At 40.8% G+C, this 23117-nt stretch overlaps 1 protein-coding gene across 1 annotated transcript in view; it reads left to right on the top strand.

Moving 5' to 3' along the window:
• The window catches only part of LOC308291801 (kelch domain-containing protein 3-like), a gene marked incomplete at both ends in the record, with an annotated part of 30297 nt that overhangs the window by 1113 nt on the left and 6067 nt on the right, over nucleotides 1-23117 (top strand). Inside the window, one exon of the mRNA XM_080733933.1 lies at nucleotides 16445-16550. Coding sequence (XP_080590059.1) covers nucleotides 16445-16550 — 106 coding nt within the window. The remainder of the gene's footprint in view (nucleotides 1-16444; nucleotides 16551-23117) is intronic.

Here is a 23117-nt window from a genome sequence, read left to right as displayed (position 1 = left end):
TTTTTAACCTGCAAAGTAACGGCACACAGTAACACGACACATGGGTGGGTGACGTGACGTAACGTTTTCGCTGTCCTCGGTGTCAAACATGTATAAATAAAGGATATATTTGTCAAAAACCTTCTGAATATTGTGCAGGACATTAAGCTTTATGTGAACTTACTCAAGATTAAAACATTTCATTCCTCATTTCTTCAGAATTTTCAACCAAACATGGCAAAACTCATATGGTGTGACTGTCCTGACCTTGTTTCTCAAAGTGGGAACTTGAATAAAACTAAGAAAAATAATTGCTAAAAATCATTTGAAAATGAATTTAGGCTAAAAAAAATGTCTATTTGTGAGCCTATATCTTTTCAAAGTCAAAGCATAATGTTTTCAGTCATTTCTGATCAAAAACATTTTGTCCCCCAAACCAAAATCATTTGGTGTGACACTAGTTTGGAAAAATTAAACAGGCAATTATTTGGACACCTATTGGCTAGAGAGGTCCTTCTTCTGTAAGGCTATTCAGCACTCCCAGCACAACTGCAAGACAGGTGTCTGAGGTGAGTTATGATTTTAACATTTTCATGAAATGCCATCTTGTTGAAACTTTGACAAACTCACCACTTCTGGATGTCTGTTGGTGTGACACCTTTTCATTAAAAAAAAGCTTAAGTTATTTGAAGTTTTGGTCATATTTCCATGTAGATCTAGGTTGCTTTGTTATAGCTAGCATGCTGTTAGCATGCTAATGTGTATAGTAGCCTCAAGGTAATCCTAAATGCAGAAAACGTAATATGGTGTGACACTTAATCATAATGGTGTGACATGTCTGCTTGTCACGCCATATGACTTGATTGTCACACCATATGATTTATACTGTATTTAACTACAGATATAACAATAAATAACAAAGTTCCATGTTTCTTTTGTACATTTAAACATTTGTTTTAAACATTTTTACATAAAATTTAATTTAGCTTCATTCAGTGATACTTCAAATTCATCAGACAGAGCAGAAACCCCTTCACAGAAACCTTAACATATTGTTTCAATCTAAACAATATTTTCTCTTTGTCTTAAACTATACATTCCATTTTCTTTTGTCAGCTGGAAAATGACAAGTGCTGAGAGAACGAGAAAGTACAGGGAGAAACTAAACAATGACCCAGCAAGGAGAGAGGAGCCAAAGGGGCGAGACTGCATTTTCTACGAAGAGCAGGAGGTTGTCTGTGGCATAGCAGAACCGCAACAAGGCAGCCGGTTTGCTACCCTCACCAAATACGACTGGCTGATGTACAATACAGTCTAATGTATTCACTCACTGGACTGGACAATGGACAGTGTTAAGGTAGGACCCGAGACAAAACTAGCGAAAATAGCTGATCTACAAGTTCTCAACACGTTGTGCTGCGAGAGCTTGTAGATCAGCTATTTTCGGAGTTGCGCAACCCAGCACTCTTTAGCTAGTGGAGATGTGGTGTAATGTCATGATTCCTAATTACATTTGTTCAACACAAAATGCTGTGTTCAAGTTCAGGAGACTTCGGAAAAAAGCAATTTACCTGAATGCTGAGTTATGTTTCCACTAATTGGTGTTAATAAAATGTTGCCTTGGCTCCAAGTGTGGCTATGCGCCTTATTGTCTCTTTAGGATCCTTCTGCCGTGGGCCGGCAGAAGACTTAGGTGTGCGTAGCATTCCTGTGCACATCCTCATCATCCATCTACTACTACAATTCTTTCTTATCCCATGTTAAAGCCCTACAATAATATCCTGTTCAGAAATATTAAGGCCATGTTATCCTGGGTAATTGTTTAATCAATCAGTAAAGTTCAGTACTCACTAATAGGTAGGTTAAAACACAGTTTGCTTTGACACATGAAGATATGATCATACGGTGTGACACTAAATCATTTGGTGTGACATTCCAAATAGTGAAAAATCATACCTTTATTAATGATGAAACCAAAAAAATGTTTATGGATTACATAGAGAATAGTATCAGGAAGAGTCACAAATATTTGTGTAATTTTAGAGAAAGTTTTGACAGAATACATTTAAAATATGTTGTAAGATCAACAACATGGGCCTCACACAGAGTGTCGATTATGAAAAAAATATACAGATATAATTAATTTTCAAAAAACTATAGTGCATCACTGGTTAGTTATGATAAAGGACTTTGATAAAGTGAGTAACTTAACTCATACAGTGCCTATCCCGAACTAGTTCGGGATATTCGGGATCAAAAACAATTTTTTATTTGCTATTTTACTTACCCCGAGCTGCTTGGAGCAACGTGGGTGGTCCCGGCTCGCTAGCCGCTAGCCAGCAAGCCATTCTACTCTGTCCGACGATATATTCCATTGAAAATGGTTTAAAATAAAGTTTAGACCCCCCCAATGTTCACCCAATGTTCATTGTAGGCGGCGCGACGTATTCCAGGGTGCCTATCCCGAACTAGTCCGGGATATTTAATGAAATGAATAAAAATGATAAGAGGCCTTCTGAAGCCTGGCCTGATTTTTGTAGCTACTAGCCGAAAGCTAGCAACGTCCCGGCCGGACGTTATTTGCGAACGCAATCGCCAATCTCCGCCTAATCCAATGAAAGACCACATCTTTAAAGGCTTATATCTCTGGATTGTGTCATAGGGAAGCGGCGCGAGGTTTATTTACGGCGAAATCGCCCAAAAATGATATTTTAGATGACAAAATGGGAATAGCCATTCTGTTAGCATCTTCATCCGGGACATTTCCATGCCGTGCATGAACGTGAGCACGTCAGGTCCTGGAAGGTGAAGTCCTGGAAGCTAAAGCGCTCGCCTATGAGAGATGCGCTGGCATTCTTTGGCCCCTAGAGGGCGCTGGCACTCAATGAGTTAAGAAAGATGTACTCCATTTTCATTTTATGAACAATTATTTTCATGTCACACCATATGACGATTTTAGGCACAAGTACAACAAACTGCTGAATAAAGTCTGATTCCAATAAAATATCTAAAAACAAAATGTATTTCCATAAGGTTGAGAGTGAGTAGAACAAAAGTAAATAACTTTTATGCCTGCAATTTAAAGTTTTTTTAAAAACACATTTTTTGGGGCGTCACGTCACTGACTCACATGCATATCGCTTTGTATGGGCCGTTCTGTCCGTCACGACACAGAGTTATTATGGAAGAGTCCTTGAGCAAGACTCTGAACCTCTAGTTGCTCCCGCTGAGCAGGTTGGTTGGTGCCTTGCATGGTTTCCTCTGCCATCACTGTATGAATGTGTGGCGTTGTGAGCTTGTAGATCGGCTATTTTTGGTGAAGAGAGTCGGGGTAGACGGGAAAATAACTCTACAAGTCCAATGCAAATCAGGTATGTTTTACGATGTGATGTTGATGTAGTGATATTGATGAATTTCACATATTATCAGATTATTCTGACGGCATCCCTGGACTGGCATCACGACACCAACTTTGAGAAACCCTGGGCTGAGTTTAGGCTCTCATGCAGAATTAAGTCACACTCTGTCCAGTCTGTTCTATGGTGATTGCTGCATGCAGCCCTTTGGTTCACCTTCACACACCAGGTGACTAAAGACCCCCGGGGATTTGAGGGTCCAAATGACCCAGGGGACTGCAGCCAAAACAACTGTCACGTCAATCTGTCCCATCAATCTATCTATCCGTCTTCACACTTACTAACTAGTAAGACGCCTCAGGGCGACAAGCCATGTCTTGGCCATCTGGCCAGTGATGTATATCGGATCAGTTACCCCTGGTACAAATATATGGAGATCCATGTACTGTATATGGAGATATGCATGTGAGAGCCCAAACATTAACATACAGTTACTGTATACTACTAGTAAGACACCTGAGGGTGGAATGCGACCTCAGGGTGACATGCGACCTCGCCCTAAAGGGAGAGGTCGTGCCAATTCTTGACTATCTGGCCAACCACAGCGTTTCTCTGACGATTCTAGTTGTTATCATTCTGGGGGGAGTTTGTTCATGTTTTTGTGAGGGTATCAACCCTAGGTGGGGTTGGCCCTATCGCCAACCCCACCTAGGGTGTGAGCGATAGGGCCTAAACATGGAGATGTGGATAACACTATATATGGAGATAGTCCAGTCCATCATGTCATATGGGACTACCGTCATAGACAGTAGCCATTGTTAGGCCGGAGTCAATGGCTGTCTGTCTGACTGTCTGTACAGGAAGTGATGTCACATGACATACTTTTTATGCCCATATGAGTCATTCTGTACCACATCTCCATGTTTAGCCAAACAGGTTCGCTCCATTTCTCCATGTATAGGTCCAAATGACCAACGTCGAGCTTGACAAGGAGGATACCGCACATTGTACCTCATCCACCCTTTCTTCTCTCTCCTTTTGGTATCTTTATCCTCCTCCTCCTTTTTTCGTTTTTATTCTTCTCTTTTTTTCACAGCCACCCCCATATTTACTTTAGAAAATATATATTAAATTCTAAGAACGTTTCGAGTACCAGTTTGATACAAGAGCGAATAAGCGCTACACTTCTGGAATCCTGTGCGTCGACTTAAAGTCGGATCCAGGCCTAATAACTTTATCTAGCCGCCCCCGTTGCCACCTCCTTTTCTTTTCTGAGACACATTGTACCTCATCCACCCTTTCTTCTCTCTCCTTTTGGTATCTTTATCCTCCTCCTCCTTTTTTTGTCTTTCTTAGTCTTGTGTATCCTTCTCTTTTGGCTACTGTCTATGACGGTAGTCCCATATGACATGATGGACTGGACTATCTCCATATATAGTGTTATCCACATTTCGTGTAGCCGCCCCGTACAGGAAGTGATGTCACAACTCGCTGACATCACACTGACATCACAGAGGTTACGGCAGGAAGGAAGGAAGGAAGGAAGGAAGGTCACTCAAGCGACACGGTTTTTCAGAGTATATGCGACCTTCGGTCGCAATCATCAAGGACAATGATACACGAAATAAGTTTTTCGTTATGTGAAAGTCCTATGACGTCTATGACATCTGACATCATACATACAATCCATTTTATGCCCATACATGGAGATCCCTGTCTGTAGAACCAGCCACACAGATATGGGCTGTCTCGGCCATCTGTCTGGGCCATATATGGATTCTGTTGGTGTGGTATGTGGCCGATGTGGCCTCCATATATGGGCATTCCCATATGAAGTCCTGTTAGATATGGGCTTAATATCGATGACATCAGGGAACTCCATATATAGGCATAAAAAGGATTCTGTTTGTGTGGTTCCCCTGACATCACAGTGACGTCAGAGCATAATGTCAGAGCGACAAACCCATAGAACCACAGTGTCAGGCGTTATAGACAGAGATACATACTGGTACATACGGACAAGCTGTGACCGTTCACATACTAAACTGCGACCTACAGTCGCAATGATCAATCTATCTCAGATCTACTAATAATAGCTGGGTAGAAACTGGTCAAAAATCATCAATTTTGTGCGCTTGGTGAAAGGTTTTAGATTTTTGGTATGGTGTTAGGTATGGGTGTAAGGTTTTCAAAAACCAAACAAGTTGGGCTCGCCCCCTAGTGGTCTGTTTGCAATGAATCAAATATTAGATACGTCAGTATATGATTCAAACCCCAAATAATTGATGAAAAATATGTTTCAATGGATTCTGTTACTATTGGGTATGGTAAACAACATACAAAACATTCAGGAAAAAATAACTACCGGAAAGGCACCATTTTCAAGATGGCGTCCATGATGGCTGCCGGGAGCTGAAAATGCCTATAAACTGGGTTTTAATGTGTAAAAATTCATAATAAATCTGCACTTGGTGAAGAGTTTTTGATTTTTGGTATGGTGTTAGGTATGGGTATAAGGTTTTCAAAAACCATCGCAAACAAGTTGGGCTCGCCCCCTAGTGGTCTGTTTGCAATGAATTCAATAGTAGATCTGTCAGTATATGGTTGAAACCCCAAATAATTGATAAAAGAGATTTTTCAATGGATTCTGTTACTATTGGGTATGATAAACAACATACTAAAAGTTTAGGAAAAAATAACTAACGGAAAGGCATCATTTTCAAGATGGCGTCCACGATGGCTGCTGGGAGCTAAAATGCCTATTTAATGTGTAAAAATTCATATAAAATATGCACTTGGTAATTAGCTTTTACATTTTGACATGGTGTTAGGTATGGGTATAAGGTTTTCAAAAACTATCGCAAACAAGTTGGGCTCACCCCCTAGTGGTCTACAATATACTGACCTATCTAATATCTGATTCATTGCAAACAGACGACTAGGGGGCGAGCCCAACTTGTTTTTTGAAAACCTTATACCCATACCTAACACCATGCCAAAATTCAAAAACTCTTCACCAAGTGAATATGTTTTATGAATTTTTACACATTAAAACACAGTTCATAGGCATTTTAAGCTCCCGGCAGCCATCATGGACACCATCTTGAAAATGGTGCCTTTCCAGTAGTTATTTTTTCCTAAACTTTATATGTTGTTTATCATACCCAATAGTAACAGAATCCATTGAAAAATCTCTTTCATCAATTATTTGGGGTTTGAACCATATACTGACGTTTCTAATATTTGATTCATTGCAAACAGACCACTAGGGGGCGAGCCCAACTTGTTTGCGATGGTTTTTGAAAACCTTATACCCATACCTAACACCATACCAAAAATCAAAAACTTTTCACCAAGTGCACAAACTTTACCAGTTCCTCTCCAGCTATAATGGCATTGATGGATGAGGTGGAGGACGCTAATGTTTGGAGGTTTTGGTCTCAAAAACCATACCCACACAAACACATGCACGCAAGCACATGCACATGCACATGCACATGCACATGCGTAACTCCAGTAATCTCAGCATCTTTGCTCTCTCCATCTGACCAATGATATTTACTGTAATTCAGAGTGATCGTATTCCCAGAACACGGTCATTCACGGCGTCACCATTCTGGCCATTTCATCACAGGCAACACATTGTTTTAACACATTAGGTGCCTTTATTTTGCAGTGATCCCAACAGTAGATTGCCACGATTTCCTCGCATAGGGCGCTCTTATTTTGAAGTGAACTGAAAATATGAACGCTTGGTGCGACTTTACACTGGTCCAGTCACAAAACACAAGTATGTGACTCAGCATGGATCATGGCTGCTGAGTCCCAACGAGTGTTTATCTTGCTATTTTGCTGTGAAAAATGCGGTTTTGGGATCAAACAACTTTTTTTGGAGATAAAGATGCTTTTTTGGAGCACAATCAATGAGAGTCCTACAACACACTGCTACGATATGAGCTTGTATATCTGCTCTTTTTTGTAATAGTTGGTGCCACTTCAAGGGCAGGTCATTTCATATAAATATTATGAGCAGTAATCCTTATCTGATCTTGAGAAGAAAACATCAAACACTGAAACATTAAATGTTGCAATGACATTTTATTGGACTCAGAGAACACAAGCTATTAATTACACTGGATGTTAGACCAGCAAAATGATCACATTTATTATTGTTCTTGTGTGATACTTCCTCACAACAACTGTTAATCATTATAATAAAATCAACATACACCACCTGTAGAGTATGTGGAGAGGTGCACTGTTCACACATCCCAAAACTTTGTGTACATTAATGTCAGCTGTTTTATCTGTACACAACGTGATTTGGTCCCTGGACTGGAGTTTATCTTCTTATCTTATTTTAAAATAAACATATACCTTTGAGTTTGTGTGTGTGTGTGTGTGTGTGTGTGTGTGTGTGTGTGTGTGTGTGTGTGTGTGTGTGTGTGTGTGTGTGTGTGTGTGTGTGTGTGTGTGTGTGTGTTTCCCCTTTAACTAAATAATGCGAACATCAATATAAATTGTTATATATAATGTTTACAGTGCATATTGTGTATAATTACAAGGCAGACAAACCAAAGTAAACACACAAACAACCACATGTAAACACACCTTTCTGTAGCTGTACCAACACAACAACTGATAACTGATACAATGTGAAAGTGATGATTTCACTACACAACCTTTTCACACATACAACGCTTATTCCAAGTACATGGTACAGTGTGCCATCCATTACTACTGTTTGAGGGCGCATTAAGATATGCAGCACAGTCTTCTTTTTTTACATTGTTACTAGGCTCACCAGGGATCCAGTACCTGGAGAAGTAGGAATATTTAACCCATTACAATACTTTTACAAGGATGACTTATGTTTTACCTCAAACCTCAAAAGATAGTCTACATATTAAAAATTAACTGGACAGTGAACTGTTTAGTGACAGTGCAGCATGTTTGTATTTTAATAATATATACATCTACAACAACAGGGTGGGAAATGTTTTGAGTTGCTTAGACAGAGGACAGCCTCAGTCTGCTCTGTGGAGGAGCAATGAGAGCAGGTGTGAAAAACACAAAAGCACTAAACCGTTGGATTAATTCAAAATAGCTGGCACGAAATGTGTTAATACCCTTTAGAAATTAAATGCGTGGAACATAATTATTATGTGTAGTATGTGAAATGTAGTAAAAATGTTGTTACTTAGAAATGAATAAGAGTAGAATGAAGGTAAAGTCTTACGTTGGTGAGGTCAGTGGTGTTCCATCCACCCATTTCCACACTCCTTCCTCCTCTCTGTCAGTCAAACCCAGCCACACAAACTGGTCCCAGTTAACAGTTCTGTTAACAAAGTCCTGGACAGAAGAGATGCTGGTTACTGAAATAACAACACACACACACGCACGCACGCACGCACGCACGCACGCACGCACGCACGCACGCACGCACGCACGCACGCACGCACACACACACACACACACACACACACACACACACACACACACACACACACACACACACAGACCATACCTGTTCTTCTTTGTTGTTGATGATGATCAGGTCAGAGTGGTGGTCTCTACAGTATTTTCTGCTCTGGTCCCAGGTTTTCCCCTCAGTAGAGATGTAGTAACATCCTCTGCCAAAGGTCATCCATCCAGATAATTCTAACAACAAACCAATAAAGTAAGCCGCCGTGTTTTGCTTTAGTTTGTTTTTTTGATGTTTGCTCAGATTAATGATACATGATGATCAACATGATCTAACAGTGAATAAAATCAGTTCAGAATCTGTAAGAAGGAGAAAATGTGGTGTTTTGCATACAACTGTTGGACGTTTGGAAAGTAACATACATTAGTGTTTATTATAGAATGCCACTCACTGCGTACGCCCAAGCCAGTGATGACAGCCAATAGGATTACACACAGCACCCCCCCACACACTGTGGCAGCTTTGAAAGCATTGTTCTTCCATGACTCAGCAGAGGCTGAAAAACACGAGACAAACTTATGAGAATTTTTGCAATTTCTGCCTTTATTGATAGTATAGTAGATGGACAGGAAATGTGGAGAGAGAGACAGGGAGTGACACGCAGCAAAGATCGTCAGGATCGGGACTCGAACACGCAACATGCTGTCTGGCAAGGTGGAGGTGCCCGGACTGCAAGGTTAGCGGTCCGGACCAAGTGACAACTTTTAACAAGTTATTATGCTTCATGATAGATAACAAGCAATGTATTATGTAAGTAATGTCTTAGTTGACAAGTAATATCACACTAGTCGCTGCCGGGAGCGTGCGCAGTATATCAGGGATTGAATGTAGGAGTAATGTTCTATCGAACGTCTGAATAATGCTACGCACCCGTCCATTTGTGCCCAAAATCCTTCTCTCTCTGACCAAGTCCTGGATGACTAGAACAACAGACTCACTCCCTGGCTTCCACCGTGGTCTGAAGACTCTCCTCTTCAGACTCCACCTTAGCCCATTTTCTTTTGTCTAGATTGATATTTCTATGCATTTGATGTATTGATATTGATATTGATGTATTACCTTCCTTATTGTATTGATGTATTACCTTGCTTATTGTAAGTCGCTCTGGATTAAGAGCGTCTGTTAAATGCCTAAATTGTAAATTGAGAACACAGACCGGTGCCCGTTAAGCAGAACAGTCACCATTGACGTCCAGTTGTGCAATACCTGTCTGTGATGTAGGCATTGTTTCAGCATGCAGCTGTGCAGTGTGCATGGTGGCGACACTGTTTATTATCAGTGATGTCAACGGACATTTAGATACAGTAGATAGTTTAGATTAGATATAGAGTGGCTCTTGATGTGCATGGTACATAAGATGTAGCTATGGTAAAACAGGTGATTTCTAGACCTCAGTGGGTGGTTTGGCATTGCTAGGGTTAAACAGATGGCTGACGGTGCAAACATTACTATAAGTACAGTATGAGAAACTAATTGACAATTTGAACTTTCACATGAAGTTGACTGACCAATATGATCATTTGGGGTCCCAACACAGATAAATGTGTCAGTGGCAAAGACTTGCCCTTGTCTGTGGCAAATACTATATTTACACAACATTATAATGTTCTTATTTTGATCATAAAACCCAGTTACTGAATGTCAGTCTCCAGGTTTTCTTTAGGGTATGTATGACACTGAATTACTACGACACTATGGCATATTAGTAGTCCACTGCTGGTCCTAGTGGTTCTCAAATGTTTTATTTTCACGGACCCCCATAACTCTGAGAGTACAAATGGAACCAGGTGGACCCATACGGGTCCTTTTGGTTCTAGTCAGGCGGAAATTCTGAAAAAAGGCCTTCTATAAGCAGGTTAGAGGCATTTGGGGGTAAAAGTGGGTAACCAGGCCATTTTACATAATTCAGGGGTGCAGAATCTGAAAAAACCTGGTTACCAATCAAAATTTTGAGTTTTTGACCTTCTAATTTGCATAACAAAGTGGCTACCGAATTGTACATTTTGAACTATTTATTCAAGCAATATTTCTCTTTCAAAAAACTTTTCATCCTTTTATCATATAATCAGGGTTTTGCGAACACCCAGGACAGTTTTTGAGTTGCTTGATTCAGTTTATATTTAGATATTTGATATTCATTTTATCAGACACGCCCCCTTCCTATACAAACCCATTGTAACTTCAAACTCCATTTTAACCATGATAGATTTAATGAAAACACCCATCCTTTTTTCTGGTGACTCCTGACGCCTGACGTGTTCTTTCGATAACTCCTTTCATTTCTTTTTAATAATTTATTTTTTGTATTTATTTATTTTTCATTTTCCCAAATAATTATTAAAAAGAAACTAAAAAAGTTATAAAAAAAAACACTGCCTGTTTGTGTATTAACTCACTTACTGCCAATTAAAAATGCCCTCGAGTGGCATTAGTGCCAGCCCTCTCCATAGACTTCCATGTAATTTGTAGTGCACAGATCATGCACACCCATGCACAGATCATGCACCATGTTTGTGCAGGCTGTTCACAGCTTTCAAACAAAAAAAAAAGATTGGAAATCCGTTCAGGCATTCTTGAGATAATAGCCATTATGTTTTCCTATAATGTAAACAAAGATGGCTGCCATGTTTGATAGATGGGGTTGCTATGGGGGTTAAACATGCAATTTCGCGATTTCTATCATGCCTACTACATTTTTTGGGGTCCAAAAAATCTTTTTGAAAAAAAAAATTTTTTTGAAAAAATTTTTTTTTTTTTTTTTTTTCTAAGTAAAAGTCGCCCAAAGTCGCTTGGCAGGGAAGCCCATAGTGAGAAAGTCGCCCTAAAAGTCGCCTGGCACTGTATGAGTTAAGAGGGCGTCAGGAGTCACCAGAAAAAAGGATGGGTGTTTTCATTGAATCTATCATGGTTAAAATGTTTTTGTATTTAAGTGAAATATCCCTTTTAAATAAAAATAAAACATTTTAACCATGATAGATTCAATGAAAACACCCATTCTTTTTTCTGGTGACTCCTGATCCCCTTCTAATACACAAACAGGCAGTGTTCTTTCGATAACCTTTTTAGTTTATTTTCTATAATTATTTGGGAAAATGAAAGAAATAAATTACAATTAAGAACTTATTAAAGATAAATTAAAAATGTTATTGACAAAACATAACCTGCTCACGTATTAGGAGCATATCAGGAGTCACCAGAAAAAAGGACGGGTGTTCTCATTAAATCTATCATGGTTAAAATGGAGCTTGAAGTTACAATGGGTTTGTATAGGAAGGGGGCGTGTCTGATAAAATGAATATCAAATGTTTAAATCTAAACTGAATCAAACAACTCAAAAACTGTTCTGGGTGTTCCCAAAAGCTTGATTAGACTTGAAGAAAATAGTTTAAAATTGACAATTCTGCAGCTATTTTGTTATGCAAATTAGAAGGTCAAAAACTAAGTTTTGCTTGGTAACCATTTTTTTCAGATTCAGCACCCTTGAATTGTGTGAAATAGACTGGTTCCCAACTTTTACCCCAAAATGCCTCTAACAATCACTTTTTTCAGAAATTCCACTTGACTATTCCATTTGCATACTCTCAGTTACAGACCTGCAGAGTTCGAGTTATACTCCGAGAGCTATGGGGTCCCTCTAGCGGCGCCAAAGGCGCCGCCGAAAAATAGGGCCCCCATAGTTATGGGGGTGGCCCCCATAGTTATGGGGGCCCTATTTTTCGGGTATAAAGTCGGCTAAAACGAGTATTTTCCTATATTAAATCATATTAAATCAGGTACTTTTCGGTATATAGTCTGGATTTCTTGGTACCAACAGTCAGACAACAAGTGCCAGTTTCATAAAATCATTCAGTTCCCAGAGCTTTTCAGTTAATCTACTTAGTTACTTTACACCACTGTCTACAACAGCAAGCAAACATTTTAGCCCGTGAACCTGTCTACAACAGCAAGTATGATGGTTCCCAAACTTTTTAGCCCGTGAACCAAGAGACATTACTACCTTGTACCAAACAAGTAGTGAAAATAGCAGATGTACAAGCTCACAACGAGTTGCTTCGCACTGTGTTCAGTGCGTTGTGACCCATACAACGTGTCTGCCACATCGGTCCAGACCCCAGTGTTAGGAAACAGCTAGCCTCGGAAACCCAGGCTTCATTGGCGATGGTTCTGGTACACCATAGCCATTAGCCACTAGCTAGCCCAAACGTTAGCCTAGCCAGGCAGCACAGCAGCATAACATAGCATTCATTCATCATTACAAGTCTATAGCCACGAGCCCACGACTCACCAGTGAGGACGCCAGGGCTAGCAGAGGGCGATGTTTAATGTCTTCATAGCCTAGGTTGTGTTGTCTTGGTGTTCTGTATATTCCTTTATGGCCGTATTGTTATAATCCACCGAGTCCATGACGCATCAGTTACGCACAGAGAGACAGACGTTCAGACAAGTTAAAAGGGAAGTCCTTTGAAAGCCATTTCCTCTCTGAACAGTGCCCAGAAGCACATTTCAAAACAAGAGCCTTTCTTTTTTTTTTTTGTCTATACAATCGATCATTCAACACATGTTTATTTTGAAATTGTACTGGAAATAGAAGTAGCCAATAGCTCCTACTTCACGCCACTGATGTCAGAGCCTCTACTTGCCGATCGGCAATATTTTCCCCCCAACCCCCCTTTAGGGGGTGCGGTGGGACGTGGGGGAGGGGGTGCGGCCGCACCCCCAGCACCCCTACTTCCCTCGGGTATGGTCTTGCTAAGACAGCGTTGTTTTGTTTGGTTGTTTTGTTGCTCTCCGGCGTGTCCGCCTTCCTTTGCCGTCCGGGCCGTGGCTAGAAGTGCAAAGACTCGATGCAGTGGTTCCTAGCTTAGCCTATGCCCAGGCCATGGCGAGACCACGCAGCTGGGTAGGTCTGCATCCAGCTGGGGGAAAGGTAGGAACCATTGCAGCGAGTGTGTTATAACCCGGACGGTAAAGGAAGACTCACACCCCACATTAAATGCGCCTGATTTATAATAATAAAATTAATAGTAGGATTAAACGGTGTGATGTCATTGTTCAGTCTTACTGTCTAACATGTTTATTTAGTATATCTAGTTAACATAAATAATATAAATTCTTCCAATGGAACATAAAAAAAAAAAAAAAACGAGAAAAAAAAAAAAAAAAAACACACTTAGAAAAAAAGAGACCCCAAAGGGGGTTGTTGACTATGGGGTCCCAGACTTTAACTATGGGAGCTAAGCTCCCACTGGCCCCCGCATAACTCGAACCCTGCAGACCTGTATATAATAAAGATCATTCAGGGCTGTCTCTTTATGTGTTTCTGTTAATATTAGTGTCCACTCATTTGTCTGTGGCAAAAATAGCATTTTGGCAAAAATGCCCACAGACCAGCATGGCGATGACCTCTGTTCATGTTTGTTATGTTTTGCATAATTAGAGAATTAAATAGCCATGCAGTCCTCCAGACCAGACCTCAACCTTTTCAGGCCGTGACCTCCCAAAAGAATCATATTTGAACTGGGGACCCCCCACCCTGATGAGCATAGGAGTTGAGACATTACATTTAGTTTGACTCACAGATGAATGTTGTGAAAATAGCAGATCTACAAGCTCACAATGCCAGGCGTTGCGTGGCATTGTGGACTTGTAGATCGTCATTTTCAAAACGTTTACCTCTTTCTTATATTATCTAACAATTTAGTCAATGTACCAGTTTTTTTATAGTAGTTTGTTCATTCATTTGATGCAATAATGGTCTTTTTATGGTCTTTTCTTTTTTTGAGCTATTAAAATCATGACTTCACTGTCATCTGGGGGCGGCGTAGCTCAGGGGTAGAGAAACCGTTACTAGAGCACGAAGGGTTCCCGAAGGGTTCCCAGTTCGAATCCAGGCTCCCCCTGAGTTAATGTCGAAGGGTCCTTGGGCAAGACTCTGAACCCCTAGTTGGTGCCTTGCAGGGTTTCCTCCGCCACCGGTGTATGAATTTGTGCGTGAATGGGTGAATGTAATGCACAATCTATGTAAAGCGCCTTGGATAAAATTGCTATATAAATGCACCATTTACCATTTACCATTTATCTGGGGACTCCTCAAACTCATGTGGGACCCACCTGGGGGGTCCCAACCCACAGGTTGAGAACCACTGCTCCAGACCCCCCAGGGGGGGTCCCCAAATTATGTGGGGGCCACCAGGTGATTAGCTTAATGTGCAACATTGTTTTCTCACTCAACAGTAAACAAACCAACATAAAGTTTAAGTGTATAGAGCACGCATGGGCAACTGGCAGCCCGGGGGCCACATGCAGCTCCCACCTTCACTTTATGCAGCCCTCAGGAATACTGATATATTATTGGTTTCAGCTGTTATAATTCCAAACGTGCTAACATGACCAGCTGTCATTATTTCATTACATCATTTCATATTTTCATCTTGATGACTAGTAGCCTACTAATAGTATTTTTTTTTTATGTCCAATGCATTTGTATTTAAGTTCATAAAGTAAGAAGTAACATAAGTAACATAAGAACCTGTAGGCCTACATGCATTTGAAAAAAAAAATCAGGATTCTAATAATATGCAAAAATAGCAGATCAACAAGCTCAAAACGCGTCTCCGTGCGAGGCGTTTTGAGTTTGTAGATCGGCTATTTTTGCTATTTCTGACTGTATGCATTGTGGCCCTCTCCAGCATCAAAGTTGCCCACCCCTGGTATAGAGGGTATCTGCACATTTCTAAAGTGACACTTAAACAATCTGTCAAGTGACAATCTAAAGTGACAAAAGACTTTCTATTACCTCTAAAATGACAAATTAAACATTGGCCAAATTGTCAAATATTAGAGGCAGAAATTGTGAAAATAGCAGATCTACATGCTCACAACGCGAGGCGTCGTGAGCATGTAGATCTGCTATTTTCACAATAGAAACATGTTATACAACATGTAATGCCTCAACTCTTAGTGCTTGTCAGGGTGGGGGGGTCTCAGTTAAAATATGATTATTTTGGGTGTCGAGGCTTGAAAAGGTTGAGAACCGTCCACTGCACTACAGCACAGCTCTTGCGTAACAGCCATAGATGGGAGTTGGAATCCATCGTGTTCCATCCGGCTTTGTTGTGCGTCTACGCGACCACAAATAGGCCCCGCATTCTGGGGTAAAGGAAGCCACTTCCTATCAGACACCAGTACACCACTGCTCTTGTGTAACATCTATAATATTAGGGTTGTAACGATATAGTAACTGCATCGAAATATCGTTTTTAACTTAAAAAATCGAACTATATCGAAATGAAAACAGCTAAAATCAAATCGTATCGTTTTATTTTGTATGGTATCGAATCAGCAGTGCAAAGAATCGACCTGCACTATCCACACTTTTCACACAGATTTAATTTCTTTGCTAAATAGTTACTATATCGATTTTAAATCATTGAATTGAATCGTATCGTATCACCATGAATGAACCAATATCGTCCATGTTCGTATCGTCAACCATGTATCGTGATATGTATCGAATCGCTATTAAAATGTAATGTTACACTCCTAATAAATATGTTATAAAATCATTTTAGAGTCAGTGTAACTTTACCTCCATGCTGTTGTCGTGTTGTGTTCTGTTGTACAGGGGGGTCAGGGTCAGGGTCAAGGTGGTCTGCAGAGACATAGATGTCTACTATCCTCTCCTCTCTCTCTCCTCTGTCTCCTGGTCCGTACCTGACATCTGTTGTCAGGTCTGGTACGGCGTACACATGCTCATCCATTCTGCTTCATCTTCACACTGCCTGCATTGTGCGACTAGTCTAGATGTCAACTTTTATGAAACTACGAGAAACATCATCCCCCTCCCCCTCCCCCTGCTTCCTCCTGTTGTTTCCTCTGCCACCGCAGCAGAGGCAGTAGCAGAGTTCACACCTCCACCCCTTCTGCCCCCACCTCTTCATCCCCCCCCCCCCCCCCCCACACACACACATACACCAAACATTTTCGATAGCTGTGAGCTTGAAGATGAGCTGGCCTAAACTAGACTGTCACATCTCACATGACTCCTGAGATCTTGTGTATCTAAAGTTGTTGAATGTGAAAGCGCTTTTGAGTCCAACTTGGTGGTTAGCCGACTAGCCGTATGTATGTGTGAGTGAGTTGTGGACAAAAAGTGTAGTTTTAATAGAATGTACGATAGCAGAACATCTAATGGTCTGTGGCCTGTTATGGAGAGTTGCATCATGATTCAGGGAATTGGCAGCTTTTACATTTTTTACATTTTATTTCTCTACTGGCGGGCCGGGACAGGGGGTCCGGGACCGGGACCCCTAGGGGGTCCTTAGTGTTACTCAGGGGGGGCCAAAAGGCCCCAGCGCCCGTGAATCTTTTTACTATTTTTACTATTTACTAATTTTTCTTCTCTTTGTTGTTGAAAGGAAAGTGGTAGAATTATACTTTAGTCATTATTCTTGTCTCGGATCTGTTGAAATAGCGAGGGACAGATATTGATAATAAATCTGTTTGGAGGTCTGACTACAAAATGATGTCACGGCTTAAAAGCCCCATTCCGAGGAGAACTTTAGCCAATAATAGCAGATGTACAAGCTCTCAAAGCCTCGCAGCACAAGGCGTTTCGAGCTTGTAGATCTGCAATTTTCTGCAAATAGGTTTGGTGTAGAGGTAAACATGTGCAGACAAGTAGGGAGTGAAAGGTCAAGTATCAGCAATTTAAGTGATTAAATGTCTGAAAAAACACAATAACATGAATCCAACATAGACTGATGACAGTGCTGTCAAACAAGTCTATGAATCTATCTATGAAATCGATGAAAATCTCAGGGGGTCCCTGGACCATCTCTCTCTCTCAGCTAAGGGGTCCTTGGCCTGAACGCATTGAAGACCCCCTGCTCTATTGTATGACCATTGACAGGTCAAGAGTAGAATGGTAAACATAAGTGGTCTGGAACAGTGCCAACATGAAGCGCGCGCACACGCACACACACGCACACACACACACACACACACACGCACGCACGCACGCATGCACGCACAGTCATACATGAAGAAATTCTAAGAAGGAAATGTCAGATGGAGGAACTTTAAACTTTATAAATAATTGTAAGCGTCATCTTGAACAGGATGTGGTGTGCCTTATACTGCAGGAGGTGTGGACAATGTGGTTTTTATTCTCACACAAACTTACTTATGGTAGTATGGTTATGATAAAACAACATTGTTCATGGTCTACACAACATGGACATTTATCTTTAAATATTGTGTCTCTTTGGAAAACATACATACAATAATTTCAAGAAAATCTTATTGCATTAAGCAACGTTAAACTCACTTTGCCACTCAATTTGCCATTCACTTTATGCATGCGCCTACCCATACAGTATGCATTACTGTATAGCCTATATATACTATTACAGGGGTTGACACTTAAGTCTCAGAGGCACTTGCCCGTCGGGCAAGTACAGGTCATGTTCTACTTGCCCAAAGGTCTTGGCCACTTGCCCCCCTGCAGCGGTGGAAAGTAACTAAGTACATTTACTTAAACACTGTACTTGAGTATAATTTGGAGGCATTTGTACTTTACTTGTGTATTTCCAATATGTTTACTTCTACTCCACTACATCACGGATCCCAATATTGTACTTTTACTCTTCTACAATTATTTGAAAACTTTAGTTACTAATTACTTTGCAGATATAAATTATATTATAAAACATACATAAACCACTGAAAATAGATGATCTGCAAGCTAGCATGTAGATCTGCTATTTTCAAACATTTTGTACGTTTACTTTTGGTACTACTAAGAAGTTATTGATGACAATATTTTTATACTTTTACTCAAGTAAATCTTGAATAACGTACGTTTACTTGTAACACAGTATTTCTATAACACAGTATTGATACTTTTAGTTTTACTTAATCATATAATAATCTATAATCATAGACTTGGTTGCTTATTTCTCTCTCACAAACAACACCTGGCAACGCTGGACACCACAGCAGACGATCTGAGTCGGAGATGTCTTTATCTTAGCACAACGCTAACAAGCAGGCTGCCCAGCAGAGCATACGCATGCTGCTCATGATTAAATGCATTGTGTAGAGAAATACAGGGAGTGAAAGATCGGAAAAGCTCTGTTGATAGCATGGGAAATAGACGCTTTGCAAAAAAAAAAAAAAGATAGACGCTTCGCGAACATGTTTCACTGTTTTAGCGCTTCTTCAGCAGCCTCTGCTATAGATTTACCGGTAGTCACTTTTGCAGCAGTAATTCTGTCTTCTTTCACTTTCTCCCCACCGTGTGGTGCCCTGTGCTTCTGCACGTAAAGCGTGTGGATTAATCTGGCCATGATGTAGCATAATCTGAGTTTGTGTATGCCTTGTAGATTAGCTGTTTTCGACTGAGCTCACTGGCTGCACGTTCGTTCAGTGTGTGTGTGTGTGTGTGTGTGGAGGGAGGGAGAGAGAGAGAGAGAGAGATGAAACACTAGCCCTGTTCAAGTAGGCACAAATCTCATTATGTTGCTCAAAATGTGCGCCTGCCCGGTCGTAGCACAATTCACCTGCCCGACCATTTTTTTTACTTGCCACGGGCAGTCGGGCAACCGTTAGTGTCAACCCCTGCTATTACAATTCATTTGAGGTTAGTTGGCCGTGGTACCACATCCCCAGCATCCCTATTATGGGCGTACAGATCTACAAGCTGCAGATCTGCTATTGGATAAAACAATCTTACCAAGTACAGTTGCAACTCAGGTCAGTTTATATTGAATCTACTACAGAGGCCGAGGGGTTAAGTGGTTTGCTGCTTGACAGCCACATCGTTCAGGAAATAGCGAAGCTACCCACAGGCTACTGGGAAATGTAGTTCAGTTAGTAGCTCAATTAGCTACCGTACTTATATCTACCGTACTAGGCTACTGTAGTTCACCTAGAAGCTTAATTAGCTACTTACAGCGATAGGATATTGGCTGACACTGCACAGAACAAATATGTTCTAAACTATGTTCTAATTAGGGCTGGGCGATTAATCGATTTTAAATCAGAATCGGATTTTTTTTGTTTGGAAGATTTAAAATAAATGAAAATCGTCACATAAATTTTCACTTCAATTAGGGTAATTCTGGTGGGCATTGTGGGCTCCTCAAGGCTAAATTGTTTATTTTTCCGAAAATGTAACAAAATCAAAAAGGAATTTGGATAATGGCAAGTAAAATATAGTATGATTTGAACATTTAGGAAAGAATAAGCCAATTAAACTTTGAAGTTAACGGTTACCTTTCCGAAAACACCATCTTTGAAACAATTCTTTTTACCAAAAAATCCTTTTCTGATAAATAAATCGGGATTTTATTTTTAGGCCAAACCTAACCTAACCTGCAAGACTCTGTTTGGAAGAAGCGAGATGCGATCATTTCCCAAAGATAAACTGCCTAATTATACATGAGAGACAAGCGTATCTGGGTATTGAAAACCTCAAGGGCTCAACTTAAGATTTCCAATGCTAGCACTTTTGATTCACAGATGAAGCATTTTAAAGTATATTGTAGGTAGTGTATCAAGATGACAGATATGCCACTTTAAAAAGGCAAAATTAAACTCATGGTACACTTTATTAGAACACAAAAAAAATCGCTATGGCCTCAGTAGTCAACCACTGAAATTATGATATTTCACGATGCCTCTCATTGGGATTGCATTGGCAGCTGCAGTGCACCGTTCTTCCTTACCCGAAGTGGAGCCGCTGTCACAATAGGGGGCGTGAATTTGTAGGCGCCCGTGTGCTTAGTTCAGTGTGGTGTCAAGCACCAAAAATAGCCGACCTCCAAGCTTGTGAGCTTGGAGGTCGGCTATTTTCGATATTTCCACCAAAAGGCCCTTTTAGAAATGTGAGCCCCTGCCTCTCTAACATTCTCTGCACGTTCCTGATTTTAATAGCAGAGTCAGTACACGCTCAAGAAACAGGAAACAGAGAAGTGTTTTAGTTATTCCAGTACGTACAGTATAGAGCATTGCAACGAAAGTGGTTTACTGGGGTCACTTAAAAATCGCCCATTCATTTTCCCCTTACAAAAATATTTATAACAATTATATTAAGCCTCGAACCAAGCCATCCAGGATGGCAGTGAATCATAAACATGAGACCTTTGTTTCTATGAGAAGACCGTTTTGAAAATCGCTAAACAAAGGGTATTTATTAAATGTAGTATCAATAATGTAATATTAAAATATGTTTTCACATAGGATCAAAGGTTTTATGGTCATGATTCACTGCCATCCTGGAAGGCTTGGTTCGAGGCTTAACATAATTGTTATAAATATGTTTGTAAAAGTCTATGAGGAAAATGAATGGGCGATTTCTAAGTGACACCAGAACCACTTCTGCTGCGATGCTCTATATGCCCCCTACAGATCTGTTCAATAGAACATTCCATTGCCCAGACCTGTAGGTGGCGCTCTGCCGTGAATAAAACATGCCTCCATCCGGTGGAATATTAGCCTCGATGTTGGTGCCAAACGGTGCATTCTACACAAAGAAAATATCTGATCTACAAGCTAGTGTGTGTGTGTGTGTGCGTGTGTGTGTGTGTGTGTGTGTGTGTGTGTGTGTGTGTGTGTGTGTGTGTGTGTGTGTGTGTGTGTGAGACAGAGAGAGTGCGTGCGTACGTGCGCGCGAGTGAGTGTGCACGTGTTTCTACGCTCTGTGTGTAGCACGTTAGTGTGTGCTCGTATACGTCAGCACTCGTTACGAGTCAGTAGGTGGTAGTGCGTTTGTGTGTGTGTGAGTAAGCGTTGGCAGATGTGTCAGGCTGCCTCTGCATCTGTCTGCTGAGAGAGAGAGAGAGAGAGAGAGAGAGAGAGAGAGAGAGAGAGAGAGAGAGAGAGAGAGTGAGTATGGGAGGTCATGGAGAGAACGAACACACACACACACACACACACACACACACACACACACACACACACACACACACACACACACACAGCGAGTCATCACAACAGGCGTGTGGGATTGAAGTGTGCAGTGTTACTGTAGCTACAACGTATCACACACTGTCTGTTTGTTGTGGGAGAGAATAGTGACTCACTGACTGACCGCACACACACACCTAGAGTCTATACCAGGGGTCTTCAACGTTTTCAGGCCAAGGACCCCTTAGTTGAGAGAGAGATGAAGCAGGGACCCCCGCTACCTGCTCATAGATTCCATATAGTTTCATGGTTTGACAGAACAATCATCAGTGTATTTTGGATTCATGTCGATTTGTGTTTTCAGATATTTAACCACTTGAACCATCAATACTTAATACACTTGACCTTTCACTCTGTACTTAGTCTGCACTTTTTCCCCTCTACACCAAAGCTCTTTGCCGAAAATAGCTGATCTACAAGCTCACAACGACTCGCGCTGCGAGGCGTTGTGAGCTTGTAGATCTGCTATTTTTGGCTGAAGTTCTCAGAATATGGATCAAGTGGTTAATACCAGTAAGACTCCCTAATCGGGAGATTAGGTTATCTCCACAAATAGGCCAAAAGTTTGTTTTACCAATTATTACACTCTATGTGAACATTTACATCAACAAATCCCAAGTACTATGCAGAACGACCCATTTCAAGTTTTTAATGTACAACAATATTTAGAAAATAGGTCTACAAGCTGACAGTCCTCGTCCCTTATATTCCCATAGGTTATATGGAGATCTCAGTGTTTGTCAGTCCTTGTTCATTTATGCCCATATATGGACATCTCTATATCTACTGTAACAGTCCTTGTCCCTTTATGCCCATATATGGAGATCTCTTAACTGTAAGTCCTTGTCCCTTTTATGCCCATATATGGATATTCCTGATGTCATCAGTATATGAACATATATGGGCTTTCTGATATGCCCATATATGGAGATCTCTTAACTGTAAGCCCTTGTCCCTTTTATGCCCATATATGGATATCCCTGATGTCATCCGTATATGCCCATATATGGGCTTTCTAATATGCCCATATATGGAGATCTCTGTATCTCCATATATGGGTATAAAAGGATACTTCAGGTCTGACATCAGGTTTATTTATATTGGGTTGCTAGGTTTGACATCACAAACTCTATGGGCCATCTGACCTAGAAATCTATATTTGGGCATAGATGACTCATCGTGACCTCATCACACGTCGACCGCACGTGTGCCGTGGGGTCGACCGCACGTGTGACCGACGGACGGCCGGTGGAGGTTTTCATACCAGTAAGACTCCCTAATCGGGAGATAAGCGACCAACGGTCGCTTATCTCCACAAATAGGCCAAA

The sequence above is a fragment of the Nannobrachium achirus genome (genome assembly GCF_963921795.1).
Source record: "Nannobrachium achirus genome assembly, chromosome: 9".
Lineage (NCBI taxonomy): Eukaryota > Metazoa > Chordata > Actinopteri > Myctophiformes > Myctophidae > Nannobrachium > Nannobrachium achirus.
The sequence above is the reverse complement of the archived record's forward strand: the minus strand, read 5'-3'. Positions and strand labels throughout refer to the sequence as shown.